Source organism: Xiphophorus couchianus, chromosome 6 (assembly GCF_001444195.1).
Source record: "Xiphophorus couchianus chromosome 6, X_couchianus-1.0, whole genome shotgun sequence".
In the NCBI taxonomy this organism is placed as follows: Eukaryota; Metazoa; Chordata; class Actinopteri; order Cyprinodontiformes; family Poeciliidae; genus Xiphophorus; species Xiphophorus couchianus.
This window is the reverse complement of record NC_040233.1, coordinates 20241999-20261752: the sequence shown is the minus strand read 5'-3', so window position 1 is coordinate 20261752 and position 19754 is coordinate 20241999. Positions and strand designations below refer to the sequence as shown.

The following is a 19754-nucleotide window of genomic DNA, read 5'->3' as shown; positions in this document are numbered from 1 at the left end:
TTAACCTGAAAAAAGCTTTATGTAGAAGTTTAAGCTGTGATTATATGGCTTAAAAAATACCATATAATCTGTTATGCTTTTGCAGACACACAGCTGCAAGCTATGCTTGCCTTATGGTAAATTTTCTGTGCACTGGAAACTAATAAGAGTTCATTATAACCTGTTTAACAGAATGAAATGTTTGGAGAAGTGATCGCTTGCAGTGTGCACTGTGGGTGGAGGATTTTAAAATCCATTTCAGGCCCTTTGTGCAGCTGGAGGCAGCAGCATGCACTCGGCGTCGACACTCTGCGAAACATTATTGTTTATTGTTATTTGTGTATTTATTGCTGCTGGCTTGGATAGGCCTTTTAAAAGCCCCAGTGGCTCAAAGATAATACCCATTTCTCGGGGAAACACTTTAGGTAATGCCTGTAGTTAATACCCCATGTCAGGCACGGAGTCCAATTCACACCTGTTTCACCAGTCGGTTTATTATGAGGCTGCGTTTTCGCACTAATTGAAAAGTTCTTCACCCAGAACTCTTTTAGAAGAACAAAATAATTTATGTTTGAAAACAACTGACTCTTTGCACAAAGCGCACGCGTCATTTTGTTACTGTCAAATCAAGTGCCTTCATGCATCAGCTCAACTTTAAAATTCCTCAGTGAAGCAAAGCTGCTTGCCAAGGTACAGAGATTACACCAGCCTGATGGAGCAACTCAATTATTTTCCTGCCATCGGAGAAGTTTTTTCTTTTTGTTAAAGACTGCTATTTGCATTAGTGCTTGAAGGCACTGCTTTGTTTAAATAAAAAGGTATTCCTAGTCCGTTTCCTTCTGAAAACCCCCTCAAGCATCACGCAGCCATCCGGCAGCCAATAACGCGGCTTGTTTTCAGTAGAGCTCCAACGCTGCGTGTCAGATTGTTCTGCATTCGTAGACCATGTTTGGAGCGCGTCTCTTGTCTAGGCCTGTCACAACAACAAATTTTCCTGGCTGATAAATTTTCCCTGAGGTTTTTGCGATAAACAATAACATTGTCGTTTTGAGACCATTTTCAAGTAGCATAGTGGCAACAAAGGCATATTAAAGCAAGAACACATCCTCAAATGAACATTTAACACTATAACCAAAAGACATTTTAAATATCCAAAATAAACCAAAACAACAAATTAATTGAATTATGAAGTGTGTATAGACAAAATTGTCCTTAAATAAAGGCTAGTTGAGACCAATAGACCAGAATGAAGACTTTTGTCTTTGACCTTTTGGTAGAAAGAGAGAGACAAAACAAAAACGATAAATCATGCAAATGGAAATTGAGTTTGAGTTTGTTTTAATTTATCATGCAATTTATTGCTAATTGCGACAGGCCCACTCTTGTGTCGGCCAATTTTGTCATCGTAGGTCTGTGGAAAATCATTTCCACAGACCGTAACAAATGTTGTTTTAAAGCTGAAACGCTTTTAGTGATGATTGTCTCGGTACCACTCACTGGGGCAGCAACTAATGATTATTTTAGGTATCCAGGGTTTCCCCCAGAAAACTTGCTAAGCCTGGTGCTCATGGTGTTGAAGCAGTCACCCAGCTGCCGCCAATTTTTGAAGTAACATGTTTATAGTTGACAGGAAATTTGAAAAAATCACTTGATAGTTATGTGTTGTTGGAAGACTAGAAGATTAATAACAAAACATCAACTATTAAGTCTTTAAAAAAGGCAGTCATTAAAAAAACTAAAATAAATTAATAATGCTAAGCCTAGTGGGGGCACAATTAAAGCCTGGTGGCCCGCCAGGCTTATAATACACTGGGGGAAATCCTGGTATTGATTAATTGGATAAAAAATCGGCACATCTGCAATTTTTTTATTTAACCACTAAAGCCCATTTATACTATATTAGAAATGCATTAAAAGATGCAAATAAACAATTTAATAAAATTTTTGAATAAGAAAATAAATATTTTATTACCTAAAATGCATTAAAGATTCAAGAAACTTTATTGCCACACCAGCTCACATTTACATGCTTAGGGTATGAAATTTGGACTCAGTTTAAGATGCATAATAAGATGATAACAAAGCGATCCTTTTTGTGAATTTGAACCAGGTGAAGCTAAAACAAAGCCACTGGAAGAGTTTTGGGTAGAATGTGTTCACAGATAGAAATACTTTTATTTTAAATACAAAATGTCTATATATTTTGTACAGTCTTGGTTTAATTACTACTCTGAATATGCTGGGGGGGGGTTTCAGCAAATGACCTTTTCTGAGTTTGCATACTCCAGTTAATGATTAAACGATTACTAAATTAGTTGACTAGTTTTTCAATAATTGATTGATCACAATTAATCGTTTCAGCCCTACCACTCACTCTAAATGGACTGAATAAGCTTTGTAACATTTGAACACAAGTCCCTCACTTTTGCTTTGTTCTTTGTTTAATATAGTTGATTTGTACTTAAAAGTAGAAGAACACTGCACTATAATAAGCTCAGCTTAGTCACGAATTGTCAGTCGTGATTGAAGTAAATGGTGTTTTGAACATGCGTGCGTTTTTCTCAGGAGCGACCTTGTCCACATGACTGGATTGTTTCTGGCTGCTGCTGCTGTTCTTCAGATATTGTCCACTTGTTTAACACCGTAGGTGACCCCTGTTGCCTAGAGACCACAGCATCCAGCAGTCCAGACGAGCACAGTTTAGTTTTATTATGAGGAACAAGATTTCTGAAGCCTGCTGTGTAAACTTCAGTCTACTGTGTATGATTTTCATGAACCATGTATAGTTGTTACTTTCTTTGCGTTGCAGTATTGGCAGAGAGATCGAAAGGTCAATCTCTCTTTAGGTCATGACAGCAATCATGATGTTCAGATTATTCCCATCCTTCCCTCTTTAATTTAACGGCACAGTTGGGTGTTGCAGAGTGGAGAGATGCCTCGTCTACTTGGAATGCTATTGCTTCTTAGTCATCAACAATTAAAAGATCCCATTTGTTCAACACACAGTTCTGCTTGTTCAGGGTTTTGCCCAGAAAGCGTACTACGTCCGGTGGTAGGGGCATTATGAAGCGGTCATCCAGTGGTCCACCATGTTTTTCAGTTAAAAAATGTTTAAAGTTGACAGGAAGTTTGAAAATATGATTAGGTATTTATGTTTTACTGCTATTCACAATATGTAAACACCAACTTTAAAGTCTTAGAAAAGGCAAACAAAAAGAAAATGCAATTAAACTAAATATAAATGTTTTGCATTGCTATAACAACCAATGACTGGACTGTAGGTTTAGCTGTGTCACAATCACAGCGTGCATTATAAGCTAAGCTCTGTCTAACCTCCGAAGACGTCAGTTTGTTGAGTTTGTGACCAAATAGAAATGTAGAATTTTCGTTCATATTAAAATATGTTTCTGTCTCATCTTATGAGTTTCTGGTATTGTTTCACCCCTCTTTCTCACATTTGTCTTGGTGATGTGACATTTCCTCTTTAAACAAAATTTTTCCTTCCACGCCATTGTTTATTTTAAAGCAGTTGTGTGAGGAATAATAGCAAAAGCTTTTTTTTTCCTGCAGTAGCTGTGATCCTTATCAGAATTTGAGAAAGTCATTAGAAGGAGCTAAAATGTAACTCCGCAGCGAAGACTTGGGTCCAGTTCCTCTGGACGCAGAGGAGGCTTTATTAAGATCATCTGCACTCTCTGTGTTTGAACCATTCTCTGTGATTATGGTGTGCTTTCTGTCGTCTGACGTCTTCAAAGCTGTAGGATAAAACAAAGAGCTGCGGGGCCTGGAGGTGAGAGCAGACTGGCGGTGTGTAGTTGCCAGTCTTCCTCCGCCTCCCTTCCAGGCAGTGATTAACACCATCAGGAAAGAGGAAGTGGGTGAGAAAATAGAGGGAGGGCGAGGCGAGCATTAGGCTGACTCCTAACGTCAGCGTGTTATTGCTCAGAGTACTTTATTTGCTCTACATGCGTGATTTCCAGCCAGCCAGCCAGTTTTAATATCTGCTGTGTGGAAGATGCATTACCAAGACAAGCTACTTCACATGCTCGCCATTTATGTGAAATTGGATTATAAACAAATCAATCACTACCTGTTGTATATTTATGTGCTAGCATGGATTTACCATTTACTGACCTTCCATACTCTGTGCTCACACTGGACTCTACACGTTCTTGAAAAATTATTTGTATTTTACTGTCCTGCTCTAAAGCTCTCAAGATGATAAAAAACCCTTGTCACTCTTAATGATGGCAGTAAAGATCTTCCTCCTGGTGGTCATTCCACAAAAGCCAAGACAGATTTCACACAATATCCACTTTTTATTCCCATCTGTTTGCTGATTTTACTCATTTTAATCTCTGTCCTGATGCCGCGCTCGGCCACCTGAATTTAACGCCATCGCTTGCAGACCTGTAAAAGCTTGTACGTACCACCCCCATCCACTCTTATAAGGTTGTAAACTGTGGGAGCCTACAGTGCTGTGGTCAGATGACATCAATTCTCCTGTTGTCATAAAAAAGTGAGAAATGATTTCTGACTCTGAGTTTGGTGTGTTTCGGTCATTCTTAACCCCCATTTTATCTACATCTCATAGTTTTAGTTAAAGAATTTTTTGTGATCATTTCCCATTATAAGAACCTTAAATTTAAAACAGGATGTACCATCATATGTTTAACTAAGGTTGAAATTTCACAGGATGAGGTGGAGAGTTTGTAACTGAACCAAAGCTCCTTTAGATCTAGAAAAATATCCGATCTGAAGTATTTTTCTGATTAACATATAAATATGTTGCTTCCACTCATTCTTGAGTTTCTGTGTTTTTTTTATCTTGTTTTGTTGATATTTCTTGGACTTTCATCATTCTGTGCGAATGAATAAATTTGCTGTTGTAACAAACTCAAAGTCTGGGACTTGCAGGCAGTGTTGTATTTTCTGAGTGCATGTGGCTCAGATGAAGGGATTGTTTTAATTTTTTCAGTGTCAGTGTGTGTTGCTGACAACAAATTAACAAAATAATTACCTAGCTATAAAATGAAAAGGCCTAGCTTTGATTGTTTTGGTTTACCCAGATAAATTATTCGGTTTTGATCATTTCATCTTTACTGTTGGCAGCTTTTTAATTGTTCTGACATTTTAAACCAGATAGGTTGTCCATAAATGATTAATAAGGAAAGAAAGACAGGATAATAAATAGTTATTGAATGGATTAAACCTCAAGTTATCTTAATTGATTTATTATACTTCATACCACAGAAACTCTTGCACTTAAGTTTTTATTGGCATAGTGCTCTATTACAACCACAGTTTTAAAATATATATTTATAACATAATGAAATTAGGCACTTAAATATACTATATAAAATTATGTTCCAGAGTCCACTAGAAAGTTTATTTGTGCAGAGGTGAAAAGGTGTGATTATGCTCCACTAATCTGGAACCAACTTCCATAAAACTATAAATCAGCTGAAACTCTGAGTTCCTTTAAATCAAGGCTAAAAAGGCCATCTGTTCAGAGCTGCCTTCATTAATAATAAACTGAACATTGATAAATATTTTATGTATATTATTTGGTCAATGATTTTGCTGATGGCATTTGACAAAATGTAATGTTTATTGCTTGTTTCATAATTGTTTAATGCATTACGTTTTATGGTATAGAGCACTTTGAACTTATTTGTTGCTGGAATGTGCTTTAAAAATAAACTAGATTTGACTTAAGTAGATGGCATAGAAACTAAACTCTGACACCAGTTCTGTTGGGAGGAATGGGCCAAAATTCAAGCAAACTGATGCGAGAAGGTGTGGAAGATACTGAAAACATTAAGGAAGTGTTTGTAAACTTGGTTTTGAAGACCGTAAAAGAACAATTATTTGAGTTTTATTCCCTTAAAAAAAATTAAATGCGAAATGATTTAATTTCAAAATGTGCTATAACAGTCATCTGTTTTTTCTTCTTTTCTCAATGCCAGCATTTGTTATATTTATGCCCAAGCTGATGGTATGTGTTTTGTATTGCCATAACTCTTTAAGTGTTTTCCTCTTTCTTTTTTCCCCCCTGCAGGGACATCATGATCACACATTTTGAACCGTCCATCTCTTATGAAGGCCTGTCTGGTGAGGTGAGAGACATGTGCTCAATGGACAATGACCAGCAGTTCACCATGAAGTGGATCGATGAGGAAGGTGTGTTTGTTTATCTCTGCATAGTCATAGCGTTTCACTTTCTTTTTCTTCTTTTTTTAACAAAAACAACAATGAGTTTGGGAGCAACAGAAGCTCCTAGTGCTGTTTATCTGAAAGGAAAAAAGTGCAGATGTTAGTCTAAAGGATGATGTTTACGTAGTTGGTGGGTAAATTTGCCTACCACAGGCGGTGTCAAACCTTCCTATGAATACAAGTTTACATAAAGACATGCACATCCTTGTTGTCGTTCTCCTCTGAGCTCAGAGGTCTGCAGCTCTTGTATTCGATCGTGTTAGTCAGGCAGAAGTAATGGTGTCACAGGAAAGATTGAGCCATCAGATCGTTGAGCCCAGGAGGAGGTCAGCCTGCCAAAACTCATTAGACTCAGACTGACTCCCACTTGTAACCTCCCACATATAATCAGTGGAGTCATTATGTGTGGGTAATAAACAACGCTTGGTGGTCCTTCCTAGGTAAACAGTGAAGAGGAGGCTGTTTTTCCTACTGCCTAATTAATAAAAAACAATTTAATGCAGCTGTACAGTGTGAGGTTTTGTCACTGTCATGGTCAGGTGTTTCTAAAATTATTAATTTAAACAAAGAACACAATAAAAAACGGTCACATAGTGCTAAATTAGAATATAACCACATTATTATTTTCAGCGATTCAATAAAAAAATTTTATGGTATAGCTCAATTATAGCTCAAGCAATACATTATAGCTAATGGAGAAGAATATTGTGTGCTAGGTTCATATACTACAGAGAACGGCCTCTATCATTCCTCCTGTCTTACTAAGATGCTTTTTCTTTTTTTGTTCACGAGTGGATTATCAAGTAAATTTAACCATTGCAGACTTTGTCCTGAATACACATTTTGAGTCTCTTCCAAACTCTTCAGTTTGCTTTGCTTAAAAATTATTTCAAAGTGACAGTGAGCCATTTTCCCACCACAGCTTTTCCTTCCACTCAACCTTCTGCTAATATGCTTAGGACCATTAAACAGCCACCTTTTTTTTTTTTTCTTTAAATCTTTCATCTGATCTATATCACACCGTGTAATCAATCTCCATGCTAGACAGGTTTATCTTATTGAATCAAAAACTAAAGTAACCTTTAAATTTTATGTCATCTATAGTTTAGGTTTTGCGATTCATGAAGTAAGAAAAAAAAACAAAACAACCAAAGCTCCACTTTTTTTTTGAAAATTGGAAATTCCAAAAACAGCCGAGTTTCTTTCTTAGTCGTCTGTCCAACACAGATTCACAGATTACTGACATCTCACACAAACTTGGCAGCGTAGGATGCTGCCATGTACTTTCTCTTTCGTGTCACTTTAATTATTTTAACCACAGATGCTTTACTGGGGAATATATGCTGTTTTAAAACAACAAACTAGGTCATCTATGTTTCCATACACGCATAAGACTCTTAAACACTGATTACTTCTGCTTGATAGAGGTAAAATATTTAAATGTAGTGATAATAAAACAAATAGACAATAAAGTTTTCATTCAATCGTTCATTCTGGTAAATAACTAACAGCTACTAAATAGTGAAAAAATAAACCAGCTGCTTGTTGGAAGTTAGTCAATTATTAACATACAGAACATACAGCAGTTTTTACTGTATGTGTCACAGTTTCTGTTCTTGAGCTAATTACATAAGTAGCAGCTTGTTGTCATGACAGGCGCACCGAGACCAACAGGATTGGTAGCCACCGCGTCACCTAGCTCTTCCTGTTAAAAGAATGTCAGACATCTGAATATCTGAGTGGCGTTTTCAATGTTTTTAGCAGGTAGAGTGAAACTGAAACATCATGTGCTGCAGCTTGTCACAAACATACTTGATTCAAAGTGTGTTTTCTGTCAAGATATGCAAGTTTTGCTGAAGCCTCCGGGTATTGTCAGCAACAGCTTGAAGACACGCTGAGAGAATTCAGATTATTCCACTCCTCAGTGAAAGTTTCTAAGTACTTTAGCACAGTCTGAGATTTTTATTTGATAAAATGCCGGAGAACATCTCCGGAGACACAGTTGTAATGCAGGTTAATTTTATTCTGCTGCTGCAGTGATTGTCGTTGCGTGGGATGTGGGGACGAGTGTCATGACGGGGGGCCGTGATATCCTTGAACAAGCAGCCCACTGTGCATCAGACTGCTGTCATGATTAGTGGCGTGGGGTGTGTTTAGTTCCTCAAAATGGAACGTGTTTCCTAACATTCAAAGGTGTGACTTTAAATCTGGAGTCATAATGATTTGTGCACCTGTAGTTGGTGTGCTATGTTGGCTGGCATGTAAATTTTATGAACCCACTGAGAGGCTGAGGTGTTTGACAGCTGAAAATATAAAGGGTTAGCTAGAAAAAGCTAAAAAGAAACAAGTACAACACCAAGAAATACTGCAGCAAAGTTATTTTTTAAGGAACAAAGCTGATTCTTTGTTCCTTATTATTGATTAATAATTAATCAATAATTAATTATTAATCAATAAATAATTATTGATTATTTTTTGACAAATAATCAAAAAATTACATCAGAGATGACAAAATACTGACTCACCAAACTGTGACAGTTGCGAATTAACAAACTGGATAACAATTTTTAGTTCGTACAGTCACTTTAATTATTTACAGTGTATTTGTGGAGAATGGGGAAAGAGGAGAGCCTTTATTATATTTATCATTTACATTATATTTCTTACATATAAAATATGTTTCCGAGTCCACTAGAAAGTTTTATTTGTGTAGTGCGGAAAAGTCATCTTTATTTCTTTGTGATAAATTCCAGTTAAATGTAAAAAAAAAAAAACCTCTGTATTGTCAAGATTATTTTGAGAGAAGTGTAAGAAAAGATTATTAAAGTTTATATACAAAGAAAATAAATCTAAACAAAATCAAGCAAAAGAAGAACAACACTAAAGTATATTTACGTGTTCATTTTGACTATTTTCTCCACTGTTCAATGAGAGCATCAATAACTATGAATAAATTTGATCGAATGCAGTTACTGTGTGCATAAAAATCAAACTTCTTCATGTGACAGATGCGATAAAGAAGCATATTGCAAATGAGGAATGTTTATCAAGAGCAGTTTTTGTTTTTGTGGGGTTATGGTTGCTGTCATGCAGCGACAGCTGTACAGTTACTTAAAAAATAAGTAAGAAATTATCACTTTGTTTTGTTTTTTATCGCTTTATCAAAACAGTAGCACAAAATATCTGCAGGAAAAAAGTTTAGCCCAGGTTAATATGAATCTTTTCCGTTTGATCACTACTTTAATTGATTACACGGTTGTTTAAATGGTCTCTTGAGTCACACATGTGTGTTTAATAATGATGCGTCTCTGGTTTATCAGGTGACCCCTGCACCGTGTCGTCTCAGCTGGAATTGGAAGAAGCTCTTCGCCTCTATGAACTCAACAAAGACTCTGAGCTCACAATCCACAGTGAGTTTATCATTATTTTTATTGGGTATACTGGGTATTACTGGGTATGACCTACACACACACACACACACACACACACACACACACACACACACACACACACACACACACAAAGGTCCATTTGTATGTGTAGATTTTTGTCTGTCAATGTGTTTTACCCAAAATTTCATCAATTGACAGATTTACCTTCACCTGGTTCAAATTACATAAAGGAAATCTTTATTACATTTTATTTTTTAAAAAAAAGGAATTAAGTCATTTGCCTTTTTGAATGTTTTCTAATATTGTAAAATATATATATAAAATGTAAAAAAAGAAAAAAGCTCAAGATGTTAAATCAAAATCTGCAGAATGTGCTATTTTTCAATAATCAATAAAATAATCGATTGAGAAAATGGTCACTGCTGTCGGTTACAGAATAATGTATATTTATCTAAACATATAAAGCAGATATGCAACTGTGAACTTCATCGATGATGGTTGCATTTCCCTTTGATTTAGCTGTTTTTACGTTTCTGCATATCATCTTTAGGAATATTTTTGAACACAAACATCACCAAAACATACAGTTAATTGCTCAGTGACCTGTAAAGACAACATTACTTCCACTGTTGCTCATTTTAAAGCCTTGAAGCCAGTTTACTTCCTGTAAGCCGAACGTTATTGATTATTATTGTGCAGCCTGTTGGATCTTGAGTTGAGGGTTTTAACTCAGATGCTGTTATGGGTTTGAGGGTTGATTGACAGGTTTTCTGTGTGTAAGCATGCTCTCTGGGGAAAACGGGGACGGGCTCTGTGCTTAATGTAATGTTTTAATTAGATCAGAGGCGCCGGGTCAAGATACACTGGATGCCACATTCATGGAGGTGGAGGGGTTTTGAGGGTGGGAGGAGATGCGCTGGTTTCCCCTCAGGGGTTGCCAGATCTGCTTGTTAGCAAGCTTGTTGGCTGCGGCCCACGCCTCCCCTTTGACTCGCGCTGCTCCAGGTCGAGGTTGCGGCCTTTTCCCCTCTCATTGGCTGCTATGAGCTTGTTTTTCCTCTTGCTTCCCTGGAAGTAACCTAAAAATGCTTATAAGTGTTTTTCCAAATTTCTCCAGTTAAGAGGCCTTATCAACTGGTGGTAAATGCTAAGGAGGCTACACTTCTCTTATTAATCAGAACTCTTATGTAGAGCTCTTTACATTTATCACTGACTCATTTACTCCTTTTCAAAGCAGCGCCGGGAGAAGATGAAAATATTATATTATTGCTACGCTAAGTTAAATTGATGTTTTCTTTTCTTTTTTTTCAGTATTCCCTTGTGTACCCGAGAAACCCGGTATGCCTTGTCCTGGAGAGGACAGTGAGTTCAACCTGTTTTTTCATTTTTAGACTTTTTTTAGATTTGCTAAAAAATTTATAACTTCCCAGAAAATTTTTTAGGTATAATTAAACATTTTAGTACCGAGTTTAGTTTACATCTGGATGCATGGTCACTAAAGAAATCTAGAAAAGCATTAAAAATGGCATTTGGTCAAAACCTCAGGGTTTTTTTCACAATCAACTCATAAGTAAGGGTTCTATTCCGAACCAAATACGAAGCATTCAGTTTTTGTATAATTTTATTATTAAAACTAAAATAAATGTGTATTTGTCAAATGTGTAAATTTGACAAATTTGTTGGACATTTTGAGCCAAACTTTAATCTAAATTGTTCCATCTGTATTAAAATTCAGTGAAATATGTCTGTACCACATCCTGAAACGTTTTTTATTTTTTCTAACATAAATATCATAAAACTTGGACAATTTTTTTGTATTCAAACCATACAAAGTCTGCATAAAAATCTAGAAACCTGGTTTCTGGTTAACTGGTTAACTTTATATTGAAAAACAACATTGCTAGCTCAAAAACAAGCTTTACAAGTTAAAGCTAAATTATTAGATAAATTGGCATTATTTTGGTGTTTAATCCAGCTTAAATCGCACCATTTTACATTCCTACATTGAGGCCAGTCTGTTTCTCTCCGTAGAGTCGATATATCGCCGTGGAGCTCGACGCTGGAGGAAGCTTTACTACGCGAGCGGCCACGCCTTTCAGGCCAAACGCTTCAACAGGGTGAGACAAGATACTGAGATCAATCCAAGGGATTTATTTTGGTTTTGTATTACATTATATTTGATCATTTATTTTGGTATAAAATGTATTTTGTGATGACGGTTTCTCTCTGTTGACCCTCCCATGCAGCGAGCTCACTGTGCCATCTGTACAGACCGAATCTGGGGTTTGGGACGACAAGGTTACAAATGCATCAACTGCAAACTGCTGGTGCACAAGAAGTGCCATAAACTGGTGACGGTGGAGTGCGGTCGACCGATGATTCAGGTGAGATCTGTCACAAATCATCACTATCACAACTTATCAGAACCTGCACATCTCGACGATTCTTAATGGTGGAATTTATCTAGGAACCAATCCTGCCCGGCACGCAGTCAAGTCATCTAGGCCCAGACGAACAGCAAGGTAACACACTTTTTAAAAAATCTCCATTGTTGTTTTATATGTTGTTAAATTAAAACAGGGATTCATCAACTCAAAACACAGAAGAAAATTAATTATCAAAAAGATTCTATATCATTGATTTGATTCAAAAAGTAAACCTTTACATTTATTTCTGATAATTCAGATTCTTATGGCTTAAAGCTAATGAAAACCCAACATTCAGTTTTCATAAAAGCAGAATGTCACATAGACCAATAAAAATAATTTTTAATATAGAAATACAAAGACATGTTCTTGCCTACATAATCATCTGGAAGACTGTTCAACAGTTTTCCATTGATTAAAGCAACAAAATTGCTTTAATCATTGCTTTAGAATACTGAATCTGGCAGTATTCAACCATATTATTGGAAAGTTGAATGGAAGGAAAAATGTGTTGGTTTTTTGGGGTTTTTTTTAAAGGTTGCAGCAGGTTGTGAAGGAAAAACGTATTTAAAAGTTCTGAGGATCTGAAGGAAGTCTCTCCAGTAGCAACTCTGTTTCAAGCAGCCATTTTATTTGTTTTATCAAGTTCAAAGTCAACATAGATGAATGTCAGGAAATGTTGGAGCACTTCATGCTTCCTTCTACTGATAAGTTTTATGGAGAAGTTAATTTCCCAGCAGGACTTGGCTCAAACAACAATAATACAGCCTTTAATCATGATAGTGTCACTGTGGTTGACTTGTTAGCAAACTGGGCTGACCTAAATAAATCCCATAGAGAATCAAAGAAAAGACAGAAAAGGCCCCAGACTGACAGAGCAGATCAGCTGAAGGGTTGGTGTTAAAGAAACCTCTGTTCCACGCTGCATTGATGCAAAAAAGATCCTTGGGCAAAGTGTTTAGGTTTTCATTAGCTGTAAGCTGTGGCCACTAAAATAAACATTTGAGATAGATCACTGTGAATTCCTGAAATAACTTTGGGTGGTATTCTAATTTGAGATGCATCTGCAGTAACAGTTTCTAAATTTGGCCTTTGCTGAGCTTCAGAAACACACAGACAGTACGGGGGCTGGATGTCTAACCTTGAAAAGCCAAAACACAAATATTAATGTTTTGGGGGGTTTTTTTATTAAAAAACACAACAAACTCCTCCGTGCATCAGCCTTGTAGTCAATCAGCTGCACCAAGATACATTACAGATCATTTGTTGTTGTATGAACCTTCCAGGCCATCCGAGTTTTCTGGTTCTGGTCTACTTTGCATCTCCAGAATCAGAACCAAACATGGAGAAGCAGCATCCAGTTTTTATTTTCCTCTAATCTGGTACAAACTTCTAGAAAACTGCAAAACTACCGAAACACTGAGTTCTTTTAAATCCAGGCTAAAAATCCAGCTGGTTGCAATTACTTTCAATTAATAACTGGAACATAATAAACTTTAGTTCCTATTCCAACTTTTCATTACTTTCCTTTATTTTGCTACTGCATCAGTTTTTTGTCGGTTTTTATTATGAAAAACACTTTGAGTTATACTTCTATTTACTTTTGAACTTATTTACAGTTCACTTGATTACCTGGAAAAAGATTTTTGATTAGGAGCTAAAATAATCAAAGTTTAAAATGAGTAAACTCATAGTTTATTTCTCAAAGTAAGGATTTTATTTAAGAATTTATTTCTCCGTTTAATGGGGTTAAAATTGAATAGGAAGAATTTAGAAGAGTGCAATAATCAACTGTAACGTCATAGCTAGATTTAAAACACCTTTATTAGCTGACTGGTTTTATTTTGAGGCTTATGAACCAGATTGAAGTGAGAGTTGACTGATTTTGGGATTTTAGTTACTAATGATAGTGAAGCAGCTGGACCTCCTGCTGCGGATGCCGACAGACCACCTGGGTGTGTTGTGGAGCACAGATGTAAAAACATTGGAATATATCATAAACAAAGAAGGTTTTTCTGTTTTAATGAGAAAAAAAAAGAAGTACCAGAACAGATTCTTTTTCTCGTTTTAACCCAGCAGTGAGAGATTGCCCAGGCACTGCAGCGAGCTGTGAACAAAACGTGTGACTGTCTCTCACCTATTTTCTCTCCTTCTTCTCTCTTTTCTCCTACTTGTTTTTCACCCTTCCTGCCACCCCCTCTCCTTATGTATGTCTGTCACTCTGTCTGCCACTTTTTCCGCTTGTGTTTTCCTCATTTTCTTCCTTCTCAGGCCCTCAGACTAAAGAATCCAGTCGAAGCTTGGATTACGGTCGAGAGGAGAAATTGGTGAGAGAGAAATCTTTTGATTGTCACTGACATGACAACTTGTCATCTTGATGTTCTTTAGGGGTTTAAATTTTTAGCAATTGAGGAAAAAAATTAGAGTAATCAGAAATAAAGGTGGGGTTATAATCTCCATGTTGATGCGTTTTGTTTACCTGCTGCATTTCTGATACAGCGTGCAGACGTAGGCGTCCTTGCACTGCTATTGATTTCCTTTGGTGGAGCTAATTAAGTAACCTTTTATCAAACTCTCAACAACAGCGGCTGATTAATGGCTTGGGATGGAGTTAGAGGTTACTATAGTTTAGAAGATGGGTACAGAATAAATTGAATTAGGTGTTTTTTTTTATGGAGATTAGAGAGAGATATTCTCTGCAGTTTTCAAGTGAAGGCAGGAGGTTGAAATAGTTTACTACTAAGATGATTACGGGAGAGGAGTGAGGAAATGGTGAAGGTGGGAGCCATGTTTACCGAGAAATATGACTGTAATACAAGTGCCTAACCTAATGCAAGCTGCATGTTGGTTTTTAATAGGCACATGGAAATCATTACTAAGATTTATTCTCAAAATGTTGCTCTGGGAGCCGCTACAATCTCATTTGCAAAGTTACCCAAAGGAAATCATCTTCCTGTCCAAACCAGATCATCAGCTCTGTCAATAGTTCACAGATGAAATTAGCTTGAGAAAGGTAGCTGGATCGAAATTATTCATTTCTGATTGTCTCAGTTGACTTTGTAATCATCATATTAGGTTGTTTACTGTTTTGAATGATGTGATTTAACACCCTGCTCGTTGATTTTCTTTCCCCCTCCTCCTGCTCTCCTGCCTCCTTCCCCCCTTAAGGCATGCAGCAGTAGAGACACGGGGAAGTCTCCCACCAGCCTGGGCCTGGCGGACTTCGACCTGCTGCGTGTGATCGGCAGAGGCAGCTACGCCAAGGTGCTGCTGGTGCAGCTAAAGAAAACGGAGCGCATCTACGCCATGAAGGTCGTCAAGAAGGAGCTCGTCAACGACGACGAGGTATCTGAACCAATGGGGAGACTTAACTTGTTCTTTTTAAAAAGGCATTTATGGGAGATTGTTTACACTAATTAGTGTTTGGCAGATGTGTTTTAAAATGATGTTAAAAATGAGCTGAGCAAAACTCCACCAACCCCAGAGGAGAGAACTCAGTAAACACGAATGAAATGATTCCTTAGCAGGCTTATACCTGTGGCTCTGTGAAAAGTGTTTGAACCTCTGCAGATTTCTTCTGTTTTTGTCAGATCATGAAATATTTTTCAAATGAAGACTGTTTTTATTGTGGAGGGAAAAAGCACCCACCCATGTTATATCCTGAATTAAATGTGATTTAGACACTTTAGTTTTACTAGCCACACCTGAGCCTGATTAGATCCAAACGTGTAGAGTTAGGAAATCTAATTAAAACGTTCCCCAATGTAAAGGAACTGACAAATGGTAATAAACAAATAGTTTTATTTTCCAAATTCAGTTTTAGAAGGAGTTTTTTCCCAAACTCCACCTTATTTGTTTTTCCCTTTCTACCCATATTTATTAACCCAATTCAGCACAAATATAACAAAGTGTTGTGATTCAGCAGAACGTTAAGTGGATCCATTCAGGGCAATTAAATGTATTTCGCCACTATTTTGAAAAATAATAATCCACATTTAAAACAAGAAAATCTTCCTATTAGAAATGCTTTAGAGTTGAAGGCCACAGTAAACTCCATAATGATCCGGACTGCTATGTAACCTGTTTTTCAATCGTTTGCCAGAGGAATATCTGAACTGACACAAAGAGCAATAAAATCTTTAATAAAATCTCACCTTGCTTACTCTGATTTACGTAAACATTTACTGTAAACGACTCCTGTAGCCTTGCACCTCCAATCAACGTGTGGCGACAGAATTTCCAGTAAAGGTTTTTACTCGATTCAATTTGATTTAATTTAACATTGCACTAAGCATTGAGTTGGGTTTTCTTTTATTATTTTGGAGGAAATTTGTGTTTCAGAGAGGTTTTTTCCGCTACGACAGACCGTTTTTTTGGGGGGGGGTTCTGAAGAGAGCCGAAGTGAGCTGAGCCCCATATTACCCCATATTATTAATGACAGATAAAGTGCAGCAGCCAAAATACTACAGAAACTACAATATAGCTTTTCCTGCTTTCGGATATCAGGCAATTCTTCGTCATGTGGACTCCATTTTGTTTTTTAAATTCCACATTTCCATCTTGAAAGTTAAGTGTTAAATTGCTGCTCATTCGTAGTTTGTTTAGAACATTGATAAACCATCACAAGGCAGGTCTGGAGGGAGGAATTATACATTTAAGATCTCAAAACAAAAAATGTAAGTGTTTTTTCTTAATAGTGCAGTTTTTTCCATTTACAGTTTCTATATACAATTATCTGATTGAAAATGAGCTATTATTGCATAACGAACATCCGTCTCATTTATTCATTTTCGACATCTTGTCTGAAACACTTAGTTGACGTAACAGATCTCTTGAAAGCCATCAGTCTTTCTAAGAAGGTGTAGATAAACCATCATGTCATCAGAAATTGATCTGTCGACACATGTAGCAGCACAGCCGGCGGCAACAGGAGTAGTTAGCCTTGATTAGACGCACTTAGCATGATTGACAAATTGACAAGCGCCTCTCGATCAATTCTGAAGTGTTCAGCTGTCCCTGCGCTGTCAGCGTGAGCAGCATCTGTGTCCAGATGTATTATCTTCCAAACATCGATGGAGTCCTCCAGCCGCTTTTCTTAGCTCAGCCCTTTTTGTCCCACAGTTGGCCACCGTCCATACAACCCAACCTGAAGCTTTGTAGCACGGTCGATGGGACTATCTGCTTATTCAGCTTTTATTAACTCAAGGATACTATGTCACAATGATCTCGGATTGACGTTTGGGTGTGTCTTTGTGTGTTTCTCTTCCAGGACATCGATTGGGTCCAAACAGAAAAGCACGTCTTTGAGCAGGCCTCTAATCATCCATTCCTGGTCGGTCTCCACTCCTGTTTTCAGACAGATAGCAGGTGAGATACGAGCGTCATCATCGACCCTTAGGACAGGCTGCAATGTGTGGGAAAAACTCATTTCTTAATCAACTCAATATGTGCATGACATTTTGCATGATTTAGGGCAGGAATGTCAAACTCGTTTTTGTTTTGACCCAAATCAAGGTCATGGATGCTCTGAAAGGGCCGCTATAATTAACAAAACACTCGAGGGACTGACTGATATAATTTGACAGTAAACAGATAAAACTGCTTTGATTGATTGATAAATAATATTTAAACACACTTAGTGTTTAGTCTAGAATCTAGAGGGCCACATAAAAAACCTTCAACGGGCCGGATTTGGCTCACGGGCCTCGAGTTTGACACGTCTTCTAGGGAGTTCTGACATGGTGTCCGTACATCCTTAAAATGTCGTAAATTGATGTATGTAAAAAATAAGGCCCGGAAATATCTTATATTCGTAAAAAACAATAACTTGTTCTGTGCAGCTAATTGTCTTCAGAATTCAGATGCTCTGAAAGAAAATGCTCAGGTCAAATGTAATCAGAAATATAAGCGTAGGGATCTCAACTCCAGTATGGATGAGAAAAAACAACAAAAGAGGTTTTTTTAAGAAATCAAGTGAGTTTCAGCTGTGAATAGCTAAACTATCAGGGACAGTAAGAATTAAAAAAGCTTTAAATTTGTTGACAATCTTTTGCAAAATGTCTCCATTCAATCTGACTTTTTCCCCATGAAGAACAGGGAACATTTTAGCCTCCTTATGTGCAAAGTTTTTAGAAAATTGCCTGCATCTTTAGTAGCAGTGAAAGGACCGCACAGGCTGAAAACAAAATACACACCACACTTTGTAGATTTCTGTTAGCAAAGAAATTTAAAAACCATGTGGCTTTTGCTCATCTACTTACCTTATATAGTACCTTGTTGGTATATAACATGAAACACCAAATTAATAAACAGAAGTTTAAGCCTTTAAGGTTTAAAAAGTTAAAATGTTGTGGTTGGATATAAAACATCTTTCAAGTTTGAAACAGTCATGTAGAGAAACCATTCAGTCATTACAGAATTTACCCATATGAGTGTTTCTAAGTGACACGTTGGGGTATTTTTGCATCTAGACTGGAGTGTGCTTTTCTGTCAATGAATCTGTGAAGTCACAGTTCAGGTTGTGGGAGATTCCCATCATGAAAAATATTCAGAAATACCATTCATACTCTAAAACTAAATACAGAAAACTAAAGCTAAAAATAGCAGAGGAACGTTTGATGGACTGTTTGTGTTGCCCTGTGTTTTGTGCCACTAGCCAGTCACCAGAAAAGCAATTTAACAATAAAAATGCATTTTCTCCTCAGACTCTTCTTTGTTATTGAATATGTAAATGGAGGCGACCTCATGTTCCACATGCAAAGACAAAGAAAACTCCCAGAAGAACACGCCAGGTATAAACCCAGTCCGTTCCTCTGGTTTGTTTAAAAAAAAACAACAAAAAAAACACGATCTTGATGATTGTTTCTGTTATTTCAGATTCTATTCTGCAGAGATCAGTCTGGCTCTCAACTACCTCCACGAGCGGGGAATCATCTACAGAGACCTGAAACTTGACAACGTTCTGCTGGACTCCGAGGGACACATCAAGCTGACAGACTACGGCATGTGCAAGGTGTTTGTTTTCCCGTTAAAGTGCGAACTAATGATGCCGCAGTGCACTTTGGATAAAAGCACCTGCAGAGCTCCAGAAGAGTTGGCTTACTGATTTCAGTGTGCTGATCTTTCTGTTTTTGCAGGAGGGTTTGAGACCAGGCGATACAACAAGCACTTTCTGTGGCACCCCTAATTACATCGCTCCTGAAATACTCAGAGGAGAGGATTACGGTGAGAATTACAACGGGGAGGCACTTACCAGAAACGCTATCCGATGATTGCCTATGAAAAGTTACAGAGGAGTTATGATTCGATATCTGAAATGATCCTTTCAGTTGTAATGGCAGCTGCAGAAGCTGAGCTGCATGTTTATCTGGACAAGATGAGGGCAGATAAAATGTGGTTTGTCAGAAAAAAAACAGAACCTAGGAAATAAATGAATACTAAAGTAGACAAACTTAATTGGGAAAGTTTTAAACTTGCTCAAAGGTGCATGAGATTTGGAAAACAGTGTGGTGAAAGACCGGCCTGATGACTCAAGTCTATCGAGACACGTTGACAGCAAAGGTTGCCTTTAGTTTCAGCTGCTCAGATAAATGTCACTTTGTTCTACTGAGATCCTCGGCTATAATTATCAACACGCAAAACAATAAAATAAAAATAGGAAAAGCTCCCCAGTAACCAAAGTGGTATCATAGCGACAAGTCTTCCTAGTTTTAAAAAAAAAAAAAAAAAGTTAGTGTTTACT

General features: G+C 37.2%; 1 protein-coding gene across 1 annotated transcript in view; it reads left to right on the top strand.

The window, feature by feature from the left end:
- prkci (protein kinase C, iota) overlaps nt 1-19754 on the top strand; it is a 35819-nt gene that overhangs the window by 5116 nt on the left and 10949 nt on the right. The window contains exons 2-13 of the mRNA XM_028021401.1: nt 6041-6162; nt 9516-9605; nt 10899-10949; nt 11619-11704; nt 11834-11971; nt 12055-12109; nt 14285-14340; nt 15182-15358; nt 17283-17380; nt 18718-18804; nt 18890-19025; nt 19150-19237. Coding sequence (XP_027877202.1) covers nt 6041-6162; nt 9516-9605; nt 10899-10949; nt 11619-11704; nt 11834-11971; nt 12055-12109; nt 14285-14340; nt 15182-15358; nt 17283-17380; nt 18718-18804; nt 18890-19025; nt 19150-19237 — 1184 coding nt within the window. The remainder of the gene's footprint in view (nt 1-6040; nt 6163-9515; nt 9606-10898; nt 10950-11618; nt 11705-11833; nt 11972-12054; nt 12110-14284; nt 14341-15181; nt 15359-17282; nt 17381-18717; nt 18805-18889; nt 19026-19149; nt 19238-19754) is intronic.